This window comes from Neolamprologus brichardi, chromosome 7, assembly GCF_056152115.1.
Source record: "Neolamprologus brichardi isolate AB-2024 chromosome 7, ASM5615211v1, whole genome shotgun sequence".
Taxonomy (NCBI): domain Eukaryota; kingdom Metazoa; phylum Chordata; class Actinopteri; order Cichliformes; family Cichlidae; genus Neolamprologus; species Neolamprologus brichardi.
This window is the reverse complement of record NC_142110.1, coordinates 2,715,789-2,737,437: the sequence shown is the minus strand read 5'-3', so window position 1 is coordinate 2,737,437 and position 21,649 is coordinate 2,715,789. Positions and strand designations below refer to the sequence as shown.

The 21,649-nt window shown below is 38.8% G+C and overlaps 1 protein-coding gene and 1 long non-coding RNA gene across 2 annotated transcripts; both read right to left on the bottom strand.

Moving 5' to 3' along the window:
* Positions 1 to 4,292: 4,292 nt before the first annotated feature.
* Positions 4,293 to 5,435, bottom strand: LOC148101890 (uncharacterized). The gene is made up of 2 exons (XR_015719334.1): positions 4,663 to 5,435; positions 4,293 to 4,532 (listed from the first exon to the last, which is right to left on the bottom strand). It is a non-coding gene; the product is annotated as an uncharacterized LOC148101890 (long non-coding RNA).
* An 8,396-nt stretch (positions 5,436 to 13,831) lies between these two features.
* On the bottom strand, positions 13,832 to 20,036 carry ndufa9a (NADH:ubiquinone oxidoreductase subunit A9a). Its single transcript, XM_087844323.1, has 11 exons — positions 19,962 to 20,036; positions 18,572 to 18,745; positions 18,334 to 18,431; positions 18,136 to 18,227; positions 17,887 to 18,028; positions 17,626 to 17,728; positions 17,365 to 17,435; positions 16,950 to 17,026; positions 15,038 to 15,133; positions 14,195 to 14,261; positions 13,832 to 14,071 (listed from the first exon to the last, which is right to left on the bottom strand). Exons 1-11 carry the CDS (start codon positions 20,014 to 20,016, stop codon positions 13,901 to 13,903), a joined length of 1,146 nt encoding a protein of 381 aa, XP_087700449.1. The 5' UTR covers positions 20,017 to 20,036; the 3' UTR covers positions 13,832 to 13,900.
* Positions 20,037 to 21,649: the final 1,613 nt, after the last annotated feature.

The following is a 21,649-nucleotide window of genomic DNA, read 5'->3' as shown; positions in this document are numbered from 1 at the left end:
AAAACTAGTCACAAACATGTGACGTGATCATCTTCACTCAACTTTTGATGGTTTGTTTGAATTGGCAGATGTGAACAGGAAAGGAAAATTAGAGGCGTGCACATAAAACATGTTAACAGCCTGTATTGACTTACAATAATCTGCATGCCCTATAATTAAATTTTTCTTTTGTCACAGATGTTCTTTCTTTATAACCAGCCTACCATTAGAACTATTGTCATCCACCATTATTATCTCCTTCAGCAGGTTTTTAGGAGTGCGGTCGATGATGCTGTGCAGGGCTCTTTGGAGAACAGACAGGGCTTCATCCAGGTAGATGAGCACCACACTGAGACTCGGCAGGTCCTTGGGGTAACTCTTTTTCAGACACCTATTCATTAGAAAGAATTATATGAAATACCACTGTATTTGTTTAGAAATTTGAAATATTTTAGCAAGAAATGAACTGGGTGGACTAAACTGTCTGGATTTTCTTTTTTACAGATTTTTGGATTCCCCGACCATAACCCCACAACAACACACACACTGCAACCTTTTGAACAGGCTTTAAAACTCAAGCTGTATAATAAAGCATATCTTATCTTAAAGATTAAACATTTCTGAAAGAAAAAAAAAACTCCTACAGCTATTAAACAGCCTTTTACTGACGTAAAGGTGCAGAGGTGATGCCAACAACCGTTATCAGGCTAACAATAAATGTTCCAAAGTGCACTCAGTAAATTTCATGTGCTTGTAAAACTTACTCAGCCTCCTTTGTTTTACATTCACTGTGGTTGTAATTGATATTAAAATATTAGTACATTTAGGATAAATTACAGCCTTGAAGCATTAAATATTACAGATAAGATTATGCTTTTTGTGGTCTTCTGTATCACCTTAACTTCCCCATTAGCTTTATACTTCATTACTACTTCTACTGACACCATACATTTTTTTACTGTCCGGATTATGAATCTTCTGAGGGGTCAGTACTACCTCATCATGAACACACCACCTTAATAATGGCCATACTTTCTATGATTAAATACAACCAAAATTTCAACATAGCAAAGCAATAAAATGAGTGTGAAAATAAACATTTAAATTCAAGTCACATGGTTATTGTAAGAGGGCCTCACTTCTCCGGACTTAGTCTGACTGGCTCTTAGTCTACTAGCCAGCACTTTAATTCTATTTTGAACTCTCCATCAGGAGCATCAACCCAGGCTTATAAAGCTTAAACCTCTTCGCAGAACAAACCAAGCAAACATTAGTCTGTTAACTGTCATAATAGATGATTTTACACAAAAGCAGCACAAAGATATTCTAGGTATCAATTCTGTGGCTTTTACAAAAACAACCACAAACATAAAAGTTTGCTTAGAGTGACTAAAAGGTTGTTTGAACAGACTGAAAAACTCCCCCTGCTGGTCAAAACCTTTATTGTCATTTAACTATTTGTGATGGCCACTCGACTCCCTCACCACAGCGTCAGCACTGAAATAATCAGTGCCAGGAACAGAAATAAAACACAGTAATTTGATTTTGTGTGCATCACTCATTCATCTGTTTCTGATGAATGTGTAGTTAATGCAACAGGTCTGGATATATGTAAGGTAGTTATCTTGTTGATGTCAGACGTCAGGAGAATAGACAGAGTATTTTAAACTGACAGGAAACCCAGAATACAAGTCATGCAGAAGAGCACCTGAAGATGGAACACAGATGGTCCACAGCATCAGAAGACCACACCAGGTGCCACACCTGTCAACTGTTTCACATGCACTCACCAAAACTGGACAAATGCTGTACTCCAGCAGCATTCACAGTCCAGTACAGCACGTTTGGGATGTGGTTGAAGGGGAAATTTGGATGAGCAGCTGACAAATCTGCAGCAACTGTGTGACGCTATGATGTCAGTATGGAGCAAAATCTCCTGTGAATGCTTTGAGCACCTAACCGAACATATGCCATGAAGAATTGAGGCAGCCCTGGAGGCAAAAGTGGGTCGAACCTTGTATTTGCAAGGTGTAACTAATAAAGTGGCCGATGAGTAATTATGTGAAGTCAAGTCATCTTTATTTATATAGCACATTGAAAAGACATCAAGTGTCGGCCAAAGTGCTGAACGCAGGGATAATATGAATTTAAAAAAATGTGTATATGAAGTACTTTGATTGAAAACACTGATGTAATGCCGTGACATGTTGGAACTTGAGAGATCTGTGACATTAAAAGGAGAAGTGCATCACCACAAATATCTTTAACAGTGAAGTAAAAATAACAGCATTGTGTATAAAAACAATTTAAGGTAAAGATTTAAAAATGTTGGCAATCAACACAGCTGATTTAAAGGCTAAATGACCACCTTAACATGTCGTGAAGTTCTCCAGAGGCCTGGTAACGAACTAATCATGTGATTCAGGTGTGTTGACCCACGGTGAGATCTAAAACCTGCAGGACACAGGCCCTCGAGGCCTGGAGTTCCCAACCCCCGACCTATAGCATCAACATGAAAATCCTGTGCCACCTTCTGAAATTATCGCATTCAGATTTTCACCCACGGCATGAATTTGAAACTTTGTTCTCGAGTTATCGCATTTACAAACATGCAGGGTGACGACAATACCCGATCTGCCTTTTACACTGCAAGAACTCACAATCTTACCAAGTATATTTGTCTAATTTCTAGGACCTGGATCTGCAGAACTTTCACTTAATACAAGATATTTTTGCTTGAAATAAGTGAAAAATCTGCCAATGGAACAAGTGAAAATTCTCCAGATCCAAGATGCACTGTCTAAAAAAAAGTTCCTATATCTCACTGGAGTGTTACTCTGTAGCTGATCGAGGTGTGATGAGATATTTCAACTAGAAATTAGACAAATATACTTGGTAAGATTTTGAGTTTTTGGAGTGTACAGCAAAGGATAAAAACTGCATAGAGAGCAGATGAAATAACTTATGAAATAAGTATGTTAGTAGTTCATCTTTTATTCTTGTGTTGCCTTAACTTCCCTATTAGAGTTGTAGCTTATGCTTCTTGAAACACTAACACCGTTTTTGTTGCACTGGCTGTTTGTGAGTACTGCTAAAATGTATTTTTTTATACTGGGATTTACTGCAGTAGCACTGCTTTTAGTCCCCCTGCTGTCTGGATTGATAACAAATCTTCTAAGGGGCCAGTACTGTCACTAAAACACTCCACTAGTGCTGCCACGATTAGTCGACTAGTCACGATTACGTCGACGACTAATTTAATAGTCGATGCGTCGTTTGAAGCTTTGTAAGATCACAAAAGACGCAGGAATAAGTAGTAGGATTTAAGAGTGTAATAACGGACTGAAACAGAAGATGGCAGCACTGCATGTACAAGGATGCCAGCTGCCGTTAAACCCCGAAGAAGAAGAAGCTGTGTCCCAGAATTCATAGCGCGGCCCAGCTCAGTTTTCAACAATGGCGGCAGCTAGTTAGTTTTAATATTACTCTTATTATTCTTTCTGGGTCACAAAATAAACGTTGAACATATTTTCAGGCGAGAATGTAGCTGTGTAAACCTCAAATATCTGCTCAGTTTATCAAGACACCACATATTTTCAAAAGCGCTCCGACGTTTTCGGAGACGTCTGTTACCCACTAGCTCGATAGCTAGCCGGGGGCTAGGCTCACTAGAGCCGTGAGAACACCGGACTCCCGCTAATCGTTTTCAAACCCACCACCGTCTTTCGCTACTCAGGTTAAACATGATATATGTCATTTAGATAACTTAAAAATGTTATTGTTTGGCTTTTTTCAAGTATTTTATTGGTTCCTGATTAAATTGGTTTGGCAGAGATTAAAGTTATAGTTTTTACACAGCTGAATAAACGTCAAGCAGATTAAACTCCATCGAAACAATCTCCAAATGTCATTAAAATTTAATAAACTCTCATCTTGTCTTTATTTTTAGTTAGCACATACCTTAAACACTTAAAGCTGTAAGCTAATGATAGTTATATAAGAGCAGATGCTGCTGGTGCAATAAGCTGTAGGTTTTACGTCCAATGGATGATGATCTGATTGGTCGACTAATCGCAAAAATAATCAGTGACTAGTCGACTATCAAAATAATCGTTTGTGGCAGCCCTACACTCCACCTTCATCACTGTCATACTTTCTATTATTAAATACAACAACCAAAACGTGAGCACGGTAACGCAACGTCTATGAAAATAAAAAAAATGGGTGAATACGCTTGAAAAGCATTGTCATGTCAGACAGGGAATGCTGTGTTTAATGAAAATATTTACCAAGAAAACTAAACTTGAGACACATTAGGGGATAATTCTTTATTTATGTACAGAATAGAGTTAAAGACAAAACAAGATTTCACATCGGTTGCCTTAATAGTTGACGGTCTTGGCCGGCTTCGTCTCATCCAGTTCTGCTTCCAGGTAACGGAAGCGACGGTGGCGACGCAAAATCTCAATAGCCTTTTGCTCCACACTGGAAGCAGTGATGCCGAGATCCTCCAGACCCGGTAGTCCCGGGTACTTCATGTCTGTTGTGTGAAACTAGAAAATGAGAGCACATTAAAGGATTTTCTTTATCTTTATCGATTATCTTGAAAAAGCACCTTGGTACAAGGCTGAGGGGGGAATTCACACCAGCCTTCAGGCTATATCAGATACTTGGCAGTCTTACCCTATCCACTTTGTCTGGGGTTGTCCAGGGCTCAAAAGGATTCATTGCAAACAACTGGGCAGCCAGGCTGGAAAATGAGCAAACCATCATTTATAACATTAGCAAACAACTTTTGATAACTATACTTCAACATAGCATGAAGTGGTTGTTCTGTATTTTTATTGTCCTAAATTAATCTGGATGGCATTACTTTGACCTCCAGCAATATTGTGAGAAATCTTGGAACAATTTTTGGCCATATGGATTCAACATGCACACGAAGCATTTATGTGGTACAGCTTTCCTTCATTTCCACAATCGTTATATTCACAATCATCAGGTCCTGTCATATGTTAAAGATGATAACATCCAAATATGTTCTCAGACTCTTATCTTACTTGTGGTTAGTTTTTAAAAGTTTAATAAAAAGAATTTCTTTTTGATAACGCTCACAGTCGGGATCAGGTGAGCCTTAACCATCCCTCAGTTATACTGCTGGGCACTTCCTGCGATCCACTGAGCATTTCTCCTTCACAATCTATATGTTTAAATACCAAACCATATATATTGTATTTATTCATTAGTAATTATTAAACTCGGTCCTCCATCGTGTGTCTTCTGTCCTTCCTTTTCTCTTTCACCTCACCCCAAACTGGTTGCAGCAGATGGCTGCCCCTCCCTCAGCCTGGCTCTGCTAGAAAGTTTGCTTTTGCCACTGTTGTCAAACACCATGGGTTTGTCTAATTGTTGTGTTTTCTCCCTGCCATGGATAGTCTTTACCTCACAGTACAATCCCCCAGAGGTGACTGCTGTTGTGTTTGTTAAACACCCTTGGTAAACAGGACGGAGTTTGGGTATAACTTTGACATAACGGTCTTCTCTTCTTCTTTGTCCACATTTTGTAAAATGGAATTTGTGAAATTCTTTTGACCTAAAACCTCGGTTAGCTTTGCTTTTGTGGAGGTTGAAAAACAGAAGGATGAAAACTGTTATTCATGGTTGGGGCAAAAGAAGAAGAAACCGGCTAACAGAATTGTTTCGACTTATCAAGTGCTCTTCAAAAACTCGTCACACAGATCAAATCTAGCATGCATCTTTCCCCCTTTTGGGTTCCTAACATTGAAAAAGAAAAAAACATAATTTTACCGGAGTTTGCCATTAAAACAACACTCCACCTTCATCATGGCCATATTTGTTATGATTAAATACAACAACCAAAACATGAGCAGGGTAAAGCAATGTCTATAAAAATGAAAAATGGATGAATACGCTTGAAGAGCAATGCCATATAAGATGGACGAAGCTGTGTTTAACAGCAACATTCGCCAAGAAAACTATACACAAGAAACCTTAGTGGACAATTCTTTTTTTATGCAATGAATAGCATTAAAGAAAAAGCATTGAAAGGAGATTTCTCATTGGTTGCAACCCTTATAGTTGGCAGTCTTGGCTTGCTCTGTCTCATTCTGCTTTCAGGTAATGGTAGCAGTGGTGGCGATGTACAGGGTGGGCCATTTATATGGATACACCGTAATAACATGAGAATGGTTGGTGATATTAAAGTCCTGTTTGTGGTACATTAGTATATGTGAGGGGGCAAACTCCTCAAGATGGGTGGTGACCATGGTGGCCATTTAGAAGTCGGCCATCTTGGATACAACTTTTGTTTTTTCAATAGGAAGAGGGCCATGTGACACATCAAACTTATTGGTAATGTCACAAGAAAAACAATGGTGTGCTTGGTTTCAACGTAACTTTATTCTTTCATGAGTTATCTACAAGTTTCTCTTTGTTCACAGCCATTGACATGTCAATGGCTGTGGGTCCATTCTTCATTATGGTAACCTCAAGGCCACTGGATATTTGAAATTGCTACATGATGATGTGTTTCCCTCTTTATGCACTAAAGCTGGCACGTTCCCTGAGTTTTTTCAGCAAGATGGTGCACCACCACATTATGGGTGCCAGGTCCGAGCATTCCTAGATGAACAGTTTCCTGGAAAGTGGATTGGTCGTCGTGGGCCAGTTGAATGGCCCCCAAGGTCTCCCGATCTGACCCCCTCAGACTTTTATCTTTGGGGTCATGTGAAGGCAATTGTCTATGGTGTGAAGATACGAGATGTGCAGCACCTGAAACTACGGATACTGGATGCCTGTGCTGGCATTTCTCCTGCGGTGTTGCTATCAGCGTGTGAAGAGTGGGAGAAGAGGGTTGCATTGACAATCCAACACAATGGGCAGCACATTGAACACGTTTTATAAGTGGTCAGAAACTTGTAAATAACTCATGAAAGAATAAAGTTACGTTGAAACCAAGCACACCATTGTTTTTCTTGTGACATTACCAATAAGTTTGAGTCACATGACCCTCTTTCTATTGAAAAAACAAAAGTTGTATCCAAGATGACCGACTTCTAAATGGCCACCATGGTCACCACCCATCTTGAGGAGTTTGCCCCCTCACATATACTAATGTACCACAAACAGACTTTAATATCACCAACCATTCCCATGTTATTACGGTGTATCCATATAAATGGCCCACCCTGTAGAATCACAATAGCCTTTTGCTCTACACTGGAAGCACATCCTCCAGACCAACCACCAACCAACACCACCGTGACTTAACAGAGCAACTATTCATAAAAAGAGAGCCATGAGATTGGGAGTACACATTTACTTTTGACACACATACATTTCTTGTGAATGGTGGATTTTTACAATGTGATAGCTAATAATAGGTCAAGCTATTTCACTGAAGGGTAACTTTATCAATAATGTTGAAAAGAAGTCAGCGTGTGAGAATGTGAACTTTGAAACTGATACTCACTCAGTTTGTTTAGAGTCTGTTCGATCCTCTCCAGTTTTCTCTTTAAAAGTTCTTGATCAGCTACTCCCTCAGGAATAGATTTTCTGGGTTTACAACTTCTATTTGTGTAGATGATGAAAATGTATAGTGACAACAAAAACGATCCGATTATTCCAACTCTTCGTATGTTTACCTTCATTGTGGTTTCTCACAGAGGATCACAGTGTAATTATGTCCTCTGCAGCATTTCAGCTTTAAACTCAAGCTGTATAATAAAGCATATCTTATCTTAAAGTTTAAACATTTCTGAAAGAAAAAAAAAACTGCCAAAAACCATTATCAGGCTAACAATAAAGGTTTCAAAGTACACACAGTAAATTTCACGTGCTTGTAAAACTTACTCAGCCTCCTTTCTTTTACATGAATTCACTGTGGTTGTAATTGATATAAAAACATTAGCACATTTAGGATAAATGACAGCCTTGAAGCATTAAATATTACAGATAAGATTATGCTTGTTGTCCATTTCTATTTTTCTCTCTTCTTTATCCTCCTGTAACCAACCAACCAAAAGTTGAACACAGTAAAGCAATAAAATGTGTGTGAAAATAAAAACAAAGGTCACATGGTTATTGTAATAGCGCCTCAGTGAAGGACGAACACTTGGAAGCAGGAATTCTCTTCACCCAACGTGCAATTTATTTACAGATGCTGACAACAAGACAGGTTGGTGGTATGAACCACAAAAATAAGAAAGCTGCAAAATGCAAACTTACAACTGTTTAAAAAAACCCAAGGAAACTCAAAACATGTCAAACTCGTGGCTCTTAGTCTAGTAGCCAGCACTAATCCTACAGTGCCATCTCAAACTCTCCCTCGGGATCATCAACCAGGCTTATAAAGCTTAAACCTCTTCACAGAACAAACCAAGTAAGCAATAATCTGTTAACTGTCATAATAGATGTTTTGCAGAAAAGCGTGACAAAGACGTTTCCATATTTCCTATGAATTTTACTTTTATGTGCACCGGGATAGAATATGTGAAGTAAAATGGATTTGTTGTACAGGGTGTGCATGTGTGGCTGCATGAGGTATGGTGTTGTAGGTAAATGCAGTGCAACTCATGTCACCGTAGTAAAGACATATACTAAGATTTCACAACTGTGTAATTCTATTTCATATTTTCTGACAGCCTCAAAGTTTCCGAGCACTAGAATCTGTACTAATATAGTTTTTGTGGCTTGTTATATCGCGGCAGAGAGAGGTGCTCGAGTTATCTCCACCAGTGAGAGTATAGCGCCTCCGGTCCTGGGGCAAGTCGTTAAAACTACTTTTATTAGCATTCACAATTACCGGAGGCTAAGGTTATATTTATCTATTGTTTTAGGGTTTGATTGCTGCCTTCACATCTCCGTGGCAAACTGCCCGACCTTAATCGGAAGAGTGAAACGCCTTCCCAGCTGCTGTTGTGAGGGCTCCTCCTCGGTGGAGCCTGCTGTCTTGTCTTGTCGTGAAACTGTTTTTATTAAGTAGTGTTAAGGGTTCAAATATCGAGGAGGGATATATGGGTAATATTTAATAACCTTGAGATCATCAAAGCTGACTTTATCAAACACCGGGGAAACCACCACAGTTCGGTCAGCTTTAATCTGTGTCAGCAGAGGTTCAGCCCTGCATGAAGGAGGCGAAAAAAGGAAATGGTTCATACAATTTCACACAATATATTTTCTCAAATGCTGGTGAGATGTCTTGTTCAATACTTTTCAATCACGTCATGATGCTTGATTGTGACTTCTGGATGGCAGCTGGTAAATATTGGTATTAAGTGGAAGTCACCTTTTACAATTAAAATACTACACCCATGTTCAACTTTTAAATTATGCAAAAGCTTTGAACACTCGGTCACTTTGTTGCTCTAGAAATCAATCTTTGACGTAAACCTGCGCATACAGATCAGTATTTAAGGTTTGACTCTCGTCATCCACCGGAGCACAAACTGGGTGTCATCAAAATGCTACAACACAGAGTGAACACCAGTTTTCACAGATATGTATATAAGCCATCCAAACAAGAAAACTAGTCACAAACATGTGACGTGATCATCTTCACTCAACTTTTGATGGTTTGTTTGAATTGGCAGATGTGAACAGGAAAGGAAAATGAGAGGCGTGCACATAAAACATGTTAACAGCCTGTATTGACTTACAATAATCTGCATGCCCTATAATTAAATTTTTCTTTTGTCACAGATGTTCTTTCTTTATAACCAGCCTACCATTAGAACTATTGTCATCCACCATTATTATCTCCTTCAGCAGGTTTTTAGGAGTGCGGTCGATGATGCTGTGCAGGGCTCTTTGGAGAACAGACAGGGCTTCATCCAGGTAGATGAGCACCACACTGAGACTCGGCAGGTCCTTGGGGTAACTCTTTTTCAGACACCTATTCATTAGAAAGAATTATATGAAATACCACTGTATTTGTTTAGAAATTTGAAATATTTTAGCAAGAAATGAACTGGGTGGACTAAACTGTCTGGATTTTCTTTTTTACAGATTTTTGGATTCCCCGACCATAACCCCACAACAACACACACACTGCAACCTTTTGAACAGGCTTTAAAACTCAAGCTGTATAATAAAGCATATCTTATCTTAAAGATTAAGCATTTCTGAAAGAAAAAAAAAACTCCTACAGCTATTAAATAGCCTTTTACTGACGTAAAGGTGCAGAGGTGATGCCAACAACCGTTATCAGGCTAACAATAAATGTTCCAAAGTACACACAGTAAATTTCATGTGCTTGTAAAACTTACTCAGCCTCCTTTGTTTTACATTCACTGTGGTTGTAATTGATATTAAAATATTAGTACATTTAGGATAAATTACAGCCTTGAAGCATTAAATATTACAGATAAGATTATGCTTTTTGTGGTCTTCTGTATCACCTTAACTTCCCCATTAGCTTTATACTTCATTACTACTTCTACTGACACCATACATTTTTTTACTGTCCGGATTATGAATCTTCTGAGGGGTCAGTACTACCTCATCATGAACACACCACCTTAATAATGGCCATACTTTCTATGATTAAATACAACCAAAATTTCAACATAGCAAAGCAATAAAATGAGTGTGAAAATAAACATTTAAATTCAAGTCACATGGTTATTGTAAGAGGGCCTCACTTCTCCGGACTTAGTCTGACTGGCTCTTAGTCTACTAGCCAGCACTTTAATCCTATTTTGAACTCTCCATCAGGAGCATCAACCCAGGCTTATAAAGCTTAAACCTCTTCGCAGAACAAACCAAGCAAACATTAGTCTGTTAACTGTCATAATAGATGATTTTACACAAAAGCAGCACAAAGATATTCTAGGTATCAATTCTGTGGCTTTTACAAAAACAACCACAAACATAAAAGTTTGCTTAGAGTGACTAAAAGGTTGTTTGAACAGACTGAAAAACTCCCCCTGCTGGTCAAAACCTTTATTGTCATTTAACTATTTGTGATGGCCGCTCGACTCCCTCACCACAGCGTCAGCACTGAAATAATCAGTGCCAGGAACAGAAATAAAACACAGTAATTTGATTTTGTGTGCATCACTCATTCATCTGTTTCTGATGAATGTGTAGTTAATGCAACAGGTCTGGATATATGTAAGGTAGTTATCTTGTTGATGTCAGACGTCAGGAGAATAGACAGAGTATTTTAAACTGACAGGAAACCCAGAATACAAGTCATGCAGAAGAGCACCTGAAGATGGAACACAGATGGTCCACAGCATCAGAAGACCACGCCAGGTGCCACACCTGTCAACTGTTTCACATGCACTCACCAAAACTGGACAAATGCTGTACTCCAGCAGCATTCACAGTCCAGTACAGCACGTTTGGGATGTGGTTGAAGGGGAAATTTGGATGAGCAGCTGACAAATCTGCAGCAACTGTGTGACGCTATGATGTCAGTATGGAGCAAAATCTCCTGTGAATGCTTTGAGCACCTAACCGAACATATGCCATGAAGAATTGAGGCAGCCCTGGAGGCAAAAGTGGGTCTAACGTTGTATTTGCAAGGTGTAACTAATAAAGTGGCCGATGAGTAATTATGTGAAGTCAAGTCATCTTTATTTATATAGCACATTGAAAAGACATCAAGTGTCGGCCAAAGTGCTCAACGCAGGGATAATATGAATTTAAAAAAATGTGTATATGAAGTACTTTGATTGAAAACACTGATGTAATGCCGTGACATGTTGGAACTTGAGAGATCTGTGACATTAAAAGGAGAAGTGCATCACCACAAATATCTTTAACAGTGAAGTAAAAATAACAGCATTGTGTATAAAAACAATTTAAGGTAAAGATTTAAAAATGTTGGCAATCAACACAGCTGATTTAAAGGCTAAATGACCACCTTAACATGTCGTGAAGTTCTCCAGAGGCCTGGTAACGAACTAATCCTTTGATTCAGGTGTGTTGACCCACGGTGAGATCTAAAACCTGCAGGACACAGGCCCTCGAGGCCTGGAGTTCCCAACCCCCGACCTATAGCATCAACATGAAAATCCTGTGCCACCTTCTGAAATTATCGCATTCAGATTTTCACCCACGGCATGAATTTGAAACTTTGTTCTCGAGTTATCGCATTTACAAACATGCAGGGTGACGACAATACCCGATCTGCCTTTTACACTGCAAGAACTCACAATCTTACCAAGTATATTTGTCTAATTTCTAGGACCTGGATCTGCAGAACTTTCACTTAATACAAGATATTTTTGCTTGAAATAAGTGAAAAATCTGCCAATGGAACAAGTGAAAATTCTCCAGATCCAAGATGCACTGTCTAAAAAAAAGTTCCTATATCTCACTGGAGTGTTACTCTGTAGCTGATCGAGGTGTGATGAGATATTTCAACTAGAAATTAGACAAATATACTTGGTAAGATTTTGAGTTTTTGGAGTGTACAGCAAAGGATAAAAACTGCATAGAGAGCAGATGAAATAACTTATGAAATAAGTATGTTAGTAGTTCATCTTTTATTCTTGTGTTGCCTTAACTTCCCTATTAGAGTTGTAGCTTATGCTTCTTGAAACACTAACACCGTTTTTGTTGCACTGGCTGTTTGTGAGTACTGCTAAAATGTATTTTTTTATACTGGGATTTACTGCAGTAGCACTGCTTTTAGTCCCCCTGCTGTCTGGATTGATAACAAATCTTCTAAGGGGCCAGTACTGTCACTAAAACACTCCACTAGTGCTGCCACGATTAGTCGACTAGTCACGATTACGTCGACTATCAAAATCGTCGACGACTAATTTAATAGTCGATGCGTCGTTTGAAGCTTTGTAAGATCACAAAAGACGCAGGAATAAGTAGTAGGATTTAAGAGTGTAATAACGGACTGAAACAGAAGATGGCAGCACTGCATGTACAAGGATGCCAGCTGCCGTTAAACCCCGAAGAAGAAGAAGCTGTGTCCCAGAATTCATAGCGCGGCCCAGCTCAGTTTTCAACAATGGTGGCAGCTAGTTAGTTTTAATATTACTCTTATTATTCTTTCTGGGTCACAAAATAAACGTTGAACATATTTTCAGGCGAGAATGTAGCTGTGTAAACCTCAAATATCTGCTCAGTTTATCAAGACACCACATATTTTCAAAAGCGCTCCGACGTTTTCGGAGACATCTGTTACCCACTAGCTCGATAGCTAGCCGGGGGCTAGGCTCACTAGAGCCGTGAGAACACCGGACTCCCGGCAAATCGTTTTCAAACCCACCGCCGTCTTTCGCTACTCAGGTTAAACATGATATATAAGTCACTTAGATAACTTTAAAATGTTATTGTTTGGCTTTTTTCAAGTATTTTATTGGTTCCTGATTAAATTGGTTTGGCAGAGATTAAAGTTATAGTTTTTACACAGCTGAATAAACGTCAAGCAGATTAAACTCCATCGAAACAATCTGCAAATGTCATTAAAATTTAATAAACTCTCATCTTGTCTTTATTTTTAGTTAGCACATACCTTAAACACTTAAAGCTGTAAGCTAATGATAGTTATATAAGAGCAGATGCAGCTGGTGCAATAAGCTGTATGTTTTACGTCCAATGGATGATGATCTGATTGGTCGACTAATCACAAAAATAATCAGTGACTAGTCGACTATCAAAATAATCGTTTGTGGCAGCCCTACACTCCACCTTCATCACTGTCATACTTTCTATTATTAAATACAACAACCAAAACATGAGCACGGTAACGCAACGTCTATGAAAATAAAAAATGGGTGAATACGCTTGAAAAGCATTGTCATGCCAGACAGGGAATGCTGTGTTTAATGAAATTATTTACCAAGAAAACTAAACTTGAGACACATTAGGGGATAATTCTTTATTTATGTACAGAATAGAGTTAAAGACAAAACAAGATTTCACATCGGTTGCCTTAATAGTTGACGGTCTTGGCCGGCTTCGTCTCATCCAGTTCTGCTTCCAGGTAACGGAAGCGACGGTGGCGACGCAAAATCTCAATAGCCTTTTGCTCCACACTGGAAGCAGTGATGCCGAGATCCTCCAGACCCGGGAGTCCCGGGTACTTCATGTCTGTTGTGTGAAACTAGAAAATGAGAGCACATTAAAGGATTTTCTTATCGATTATCTTGAAAAAGCACCTTGGTACAAGGCTGAGGGGGGAATTCACACCAGCCTTCAGGCTATGTCAGATACTTGGCAGTCTTACCCTATCCACTTTGTCTGGGGTTGTCCAGGGCTCAAAAGGATTCATTGCAAACAACTGGGCAGCCAGGCTGGAAAATGAGCAAACCATCATTTATAACATTAGCTTTTGATAACTATACTTCAACATAGCATGAAGTGGTTGTTCTGTATCTTTATTGTCCTAAATTAATCTGGATGGCATTACTTTGACCTCCAGTAATATTGTGAGAAATCTTGGAACAATTTTTGGCCATATGGATTCAACATGCGCACGAAGCATTTATGTGGTACAGCTTTCCTTCATTTCCACAATCGTTATATTCACAATCATCAGGTCCTGTCATATGTTAAAGATGATAACATCCAAATATGTTCTCAGACTCTTATCTTACTTGTGGTTAGTTTTTAAAAGTTTAATAAAAAGAATTTCTTAGACCTTCTCTTTTTGATAACGCTCACAGTCGGGATCAGGTGAGCCTTAACCATCCCTCAGTTATACTGCTGGGCACTTCCTACGATCCACTGAGCATTTCTCCTTCACAATCTATATGTTTAAATACCAAACCATATATATTGTATTTATTCATTAGTAATTATTAAACTCTGTCCTCCATCGTGTGTCTTCTGTCCTTCCTTTTTCTTTCACCCCAAACTGGTTGCAGCAGATGGCTGCCCCTCCCTCAGTCTGGTTCTGCTAGAAAGTTTGCTTTTGCCACTGTTGTCAAACACCATGGGTTTGTCTAATTGCTGTGTTTTCTCCCTGCCATCGATAGTCTTTACCTCACAGTACAATCCCCCAGAGGTGACTGCTGTTGTGTTTGTTAAAAAAAAAAAAAAGAAGAAGAAGAAAAAGTGAGGTGCTTACTGAAAAAGTGGGCGAGGCAGAGGGTAGGGCACAAAAGGTCTGTGCGCCACTGCGTAAATGTACTCCACCAGGTCATGAAGGAGGTAACGATTGGGTCTAGACAAAAGAAAACAGGAGATAGAAAGAGAGAGAAATGTGTATCATGCACACCCATGGTAACAAAGGCAGGACTCGAACCATTGACAAACATGTTGCAACAGATTTATTGTACAAATGACTTGATTCAATTTGACAAGTTAAGCACAAAATTAACCTTAATCATCTTTCTTCAGTGTGATTTTACAAGTACTGTTTCTAAATAAGTTATGAATCAATTACACCAAGCTGTGGTATGCCAACTTGGCAGCTGAGGCGGAGGGCAGAGACAGGAAGATCAAGGTGTGTCTGGTGGAAGTGGGGTGCAGCGGCTTTGTTGCCAATACAACAGAAAAACTGCTTAGATTGGAGTCTGAGGACAGGCTATAACAGAATCAGCTAACACTGCTGAGAGGACCAATCACTGGCTATGACTGAAGAGGGCTGACATCACTTGGGCAGCTAAGACAGTCGGCTAACTGCGAGACACACGTTCAAGATTAATCCGTGGTGGGCCTGCCTCAGCAGAGGCTGTCAAACGGGTAGAAAACTGAACACTAGAAGTTTTACTGTGATAAACCAGAACCCTCCTGTGTCAGCAGCTGTGCAGTTAACCTGATGGTAGTGTAACCTAACGGCGCTCCATAAATAGAAAGAGGTAAGTATTTCTTCTCAGTTGCAGTGAATTGATAGAAGAAAATAAACTGTAGAAAACTAAAGAGAAGAAAGTAGAAGAGAAATAACAATTTAACATAAACCAGTGACACACTCCGGGGCCTGAGCAATCCGGGCAAGGCCTCCTTGGATGAGGGCGTCTAGTGATAATGGCCGAAACACCCGATGAATCCAAGGTCGACTACTGACGATGTGTCCCAAAATCTTAATATTATAATCTAGATCAGACCTCTAATCCCTAAACGTAACCAAGGAAGATAAAAAAGGAAAAAATGGCAGAATAGCTTGTAATAAAGGGCAGAAACACCCTGTGAAGTTGAGGCACACAACGATGTGTCCGACTGGTAAAGCTGCCTTTCCTCATAGCAGCCGTGCCTCATAACCTTCTCCATTTGAAGCAATGCATTACCAGCGATTGTAACATCTGATCCTTTTATTGAATTGATGTTTTTTTAACTGAATTTATCACCACCTAAAACGTTTCACATTAAATTATACATCTCCATTATAAATCTGTTTTATTTTTTAGTCCAACATTTAGGAACGTTTAAACCCTCGTGTGTTCTTCTGCTGACGTATTGTTTCTGGCAATTTCACAGTACATTAAAAATAACATTAAAAAACTAAAGAAGACATTGAAGAAACACCCTACAGTTGTTATGATTGTTGATGTTGCACAATTTGTCCACCAGAGGGCACTCTGATGTTACAAACAAAAGTTACAAACAACAACAATCTGATGCGAGCAATCAGGAAGTGTGTAAATGGGCAATCCACAACTTGTTGTGATAATTAAAAACAGGATTATTTATAAACGATTACTTTATTATTATTATTTTATTAAGGCCTAATTAAAAACTACACATAAATATTAGGGCAGTCCATTTATGTTTAGTGTGTATGAAAGAAGAAGAATATTGGCTGACATATTGGATATTAAATATGATCAGATGTTGGTATCAGTCAGGCTTTAACTTTGTTTTTCATAAATCCGTAAAAACTAAATACTTTCTCCTATTTAACACAGTTCTGAATTGAAATCACTGCGACTGCCAGAACAGCAGCTATAAATTTGAACTTTTAAACATTTCAATATTTGTTGAACTCTTTTGCATAAACACATTACAACATGCTAACTTTGCTAACAAATTAGCCCACTTACCCAACCAGTGCATATGTCTTTCCATTAGCATCAGGGTCTCTGATAGCACTGATGATGGCCTTAGCCACATCCACCACCTGAAGGGGAAAGATGGTGCGTTTAGTTGAGTGGTGTGGTCATCCACAGTGTAACTTCAATTCGTATATGAAAAATGACAAAACAGTTTTGCAACCACATGGCCCAGTGATAAATTAGGTATGCAACAGTGAATCAAACCAGTGGAGCCACTTAATCATAGCTGCAGTGGCAAGTGTGGCTCTCACAAAACAGCAGACGTGATGGAAACCGTTAGCCACACTCCAACAAAATACAAACAACAACTTTCAATTTTTGTGTGTGTTATCTTAAAAGGGAAAATAAACTGATAGATAAAGCAGTTAATAAAATCAAGCACTGCTTAGCTTTTAAATCTTACATGAACAGGCTGCTTCACCGCCTTTTTTCCGAGGGCAATAAGAGGAACGGCATTTCCAAACCAGCGCATATCTGAGGAAGGATTTAAATCACACAGTTACACCAATTATCCCTCATCTTCAAAGATGAGGAACAACAGCTCTGTGTGAAATTACAGAAAGGAAACACTGTAGCTAACATGCAGGACAAAAGAAACCACAATTATAAAACTGTAATGAGCTCTTGCTGACATTTACACGACACAGAGGTAGAGCCTTCTTACTTGCGTAATAGTTGAAGAATCTGTCCTCCCTCCCAAACATCTCAGAGGGCTTCATGATAATGGCATCGGGAAACTCTTCCCTTACTGCATTCTCTCCCACAGCCTACAGTTAAAGAACGTGACAGACAAAGATCTGCTAATAAACATTAATTATGAACTGTAATATAAATGTATCAAAATTCGCTTAAAATTTCAACAAACCCATTCAAAACAACAACTTTGACAAAAAGAGGTCCAGTCTGTATAGAAGCTGTTCCTGACCTTGTTCCTCAGGTATTTGGATGGGCTGCGGATGTCAGCGTTGAGGTGCGACATGTGGACGAACTTTGTGATGCCGGCTTCTCTGGCTGCCCTGGCAATCTGCTGTGGGATGGTAACATACACATCCTCGAAGCGAAAGTTCCTTCACAGAAAGAGGTGGAAAAACCTTAAATAGCCAACCTGAAAGGGAACTTATTAGCACAAACTTGCTTCTTGTGAACACCAGAGCCTTTTTCCAGGCAAATATACCTCGTCTCCCACTCTCTGCCCACCAGATTGATGACAACATTTGAGTGCTCCATAGCCTGTTTAATGGAGTCTTTGTTCCTGGCATCCCACTGCTTTAACACAATAAACAAAGACAAGGTGACTGTCATATCCGCATTCATGGCCGTATGCACTTTAAAAAGTTTCTTCAAGAGAAATTTGCATCTATTAGCAGCTTACCAAAAAGAGGATTTGCCCAAGATCACCCATGGGCCTGAAGTGCATAAGGTCATACTGATCACAGCGATGAGGGATTATAATCTGAGACCCAATCCGACCTGAAAACACCACATGAAAACATTTTAACTTCCCCTAAACAGTGTGTACTCTGAAATCCAGCACTGCGGTATGTATACGTACTAGCTAATGTGCAAATGCACATTAATGTCAGCATTTTTCCCACTTTTTCTCAACTCACCCAGCCTATTGACGACGTATCGTCCCAGGAAACCTGTGGCACCAAACACCGTGGCAGCTATTCCGCTAAAAGAGGAGCGTCCTCCTTTCCCTTTAGGGATGAGAGCATGATGCAGCTTCCTCTGCTGGACTGTGGTGACAGACGCAGCTGACAACAAAGCAGGGTAGCAGTTGCCTGTTAGGGGGAGAGAAAGGCAAGCAGCAGTTGGATTTAATCATAAGGTGAGATGCAATCAGTTACAGACTTAATTGGAAAAGACCATAAAGCTGAATGATTGGCACTTCAAAACTGTAGTAAAGCTCACAATTTAGCCTCATTCATCTGGCAACCGAAAGCCACAATAGAGTGTGCATGGTATTACATATTAGAGTAATGCTTTTACTAAAGGTAAGTTAGTTTTAAACAACACATTTCACAACAACAGAATTTAGCCCAAAGTCCTTTACAAGCACTGTTAAACTTTTCCATAGCAAATCCTGATCACCTTTAGTTTTTAGGCAAGAAGGAGCATTGAGAGAAATGTATATGTTATAATTATAATGTTGTTATAATAATGACTTCATTGAATTGGAGGCAAATTATGAAATTAAAAGACCTGTAAATTACTGTGAAGCTAACTCATAGACGGCTTTAAAAGTAAATAACATTTTGAAACATTTATTAAAAACGTCACAGGCAGCCAAAGCAGGGGAGCTAAAACAGAAGTGACGTGCTGTCTTTTCTTTGTACCAGTTAAGAGCCGAGCAGCTGCATTTTGAACCAATGTCAAACCAGAGAGTGGAAATGGGAAATCCTATATACGGGGAGGCTGCAGATGACAGAAGCGACAACATTGTCCTTAATTTCACACTGGTTCTCAGTTTGTAAATGAAAGAAACTAAAAATGTGAACTACAGGGCAGACTAAGTCAAAGCTAGTTCAGTGTTTCTGTCCAGAATTATATAATTATACCATCCCTACTTCGTTACTCTAAAAACAGCATCCAGTCTGTTAAGCAACAAAAATGTTGTTTTATTTTGCAGTAAAACAAAAAGAGAAACAGGAGATGCTAGCAGTCTGCGAAACATACGCTACAGCTGCACAGAGGAACCAGCTCGACCCAACATCATACTTCACGTCCTTGCTATATTAATCCACAATGGGACGCAGTCGCCCAGATTCAGCAGTAGCTCATGGTAAAATACTTAATTTTACTTTTCTAGTTTCCTACTAGCTACCTAGAGCTCTTGCTAACGGGTGATTGGCCGAGCCCGTTAGCAAGGTCACCCGAGCCGAGTGTCCCGTCTCCGTGTGATCATGTTATGGAATCGCACAAATGTAGGGATTGGCTATATGAATCTGTAAGGCATACATCTACACACGCTCTGGCTACAATTGTAACGGTACTCACTTGAAATCTTTGAAAGGACACTCGCAGGACGGCTAACCAGCACTACGGCCGCCATCTTCCCAACTACGGCAAACCCCGTCGGCCAAAATACGAGCGCTACCGCGCGAAGAAGGCGTAAATACGACCGTAATATACTGTAAATATATATATTTACAGTATATTGTATAAAGAACCTTTGTTTTCTGGGCAGTTTGTCTTAATTTTAGCTTTTCCAGGCTTGGACTTGATATAACTTTATTTGCCAATAAAAACTAAGCACTAAAATAAATAGCCACAAATTTATTCACACTTTCAGCTTTTTATTAGCATAAACTGATAAAACACTACTTATATAATTATACATTTCGATTAATGGTATTGTCTCGTTTCTGTTTTATTACTGAATTGTATATTCAAATATTTATTTGCTGTTTCGTTGTGGCCTCATGTCTGCCAACTTGATGGTTATTGTACCCGTTAAGACGTTAATTTGCTGTGAATATTACATCATGAAAATACGAATTACACCAATAACACATTAACTTAAAAGATTAATTAATATAAACGGAAACTAGTGTAGTCCAAACTGTATGACGCTCACAAAGTGATAAACATGCCTCGTTTTATCTCTGGTTGAATAAAAAGGATATATCAAACACATGGTTTCTGAAACAGCTTTTTTCTCGTCTTTTATTCCGTCAAAAAAAAAAAAAAGATTTATCAGGACTTTTCTTATTTCAGCTACAATCCTTTATTTCAGCATATCTGCCTTCTTAGCGAACACAAAGCGAGGGCTTATCTGCAATTTATGTCAGATCTTTTATGGCGACTAAAAAACCCCAAAACAAACAAACAAACAAACAAAAAACTAATAAAATGCAAGTTTTTTTCAATTTCTCCTGTAATATTATATAAGATCTTATAAAATAAAAAGGATCCTGGCAGGTTAAATCAAGTTCGGGTAAGAATTCAGCAACTTCAGGTGTATACACACAATATTAAAGTGCAAGATTTCTAATACTGCAAGGCACAAACTATCAATAATAGGATTGTCTTTTTGTATCTAATATAAAAAATGTTGGTAATAACACAGACATACAAAATTTCTTCATACAGTAACAAGACAACAAGTAAAACCTTGTCTAAGTCCCCCACAAGTATCTGAAATATTTTCTCATAATATGGTCTGTGGTTGACATGTATAAGAAATTACAGCTGAAACATACATTTATATATATACATACAGTAAATTCTGTTACAAATCTTTAATGTTTGTTGAATTAAACTGTTAAACAAATATGAAACAAAGGGTCAAATATATTCCACAATAAACAGCGATAAAGTAATTAATAATCAGTATGTCATTGACTTCATACTATAATTAAAATGTACATGAGAAATATTTCTGTAATATCACAACTGAAAAAACATTTGGCTCAGCCTTTATTGCACCACCACACTTTTCTTTTTACATCAGCTCATCTGAGATTTTCAATGCACAGCAAAGATTTTTGGGGTTCATAAACAGTAAGAGAGTTTATGCTGCACCATCTGTACATTGTTGTGTGGCAGACAGTTTGTGACACATTTAGACAAACTAACAACTGCATCTCAACTTCATTCAAAAATGCAACTGGTTGATTGACTTCACTGTCATAAAAACTCAAAGATTCACCAAACAAATGATAATACACTAAATACACTAAACA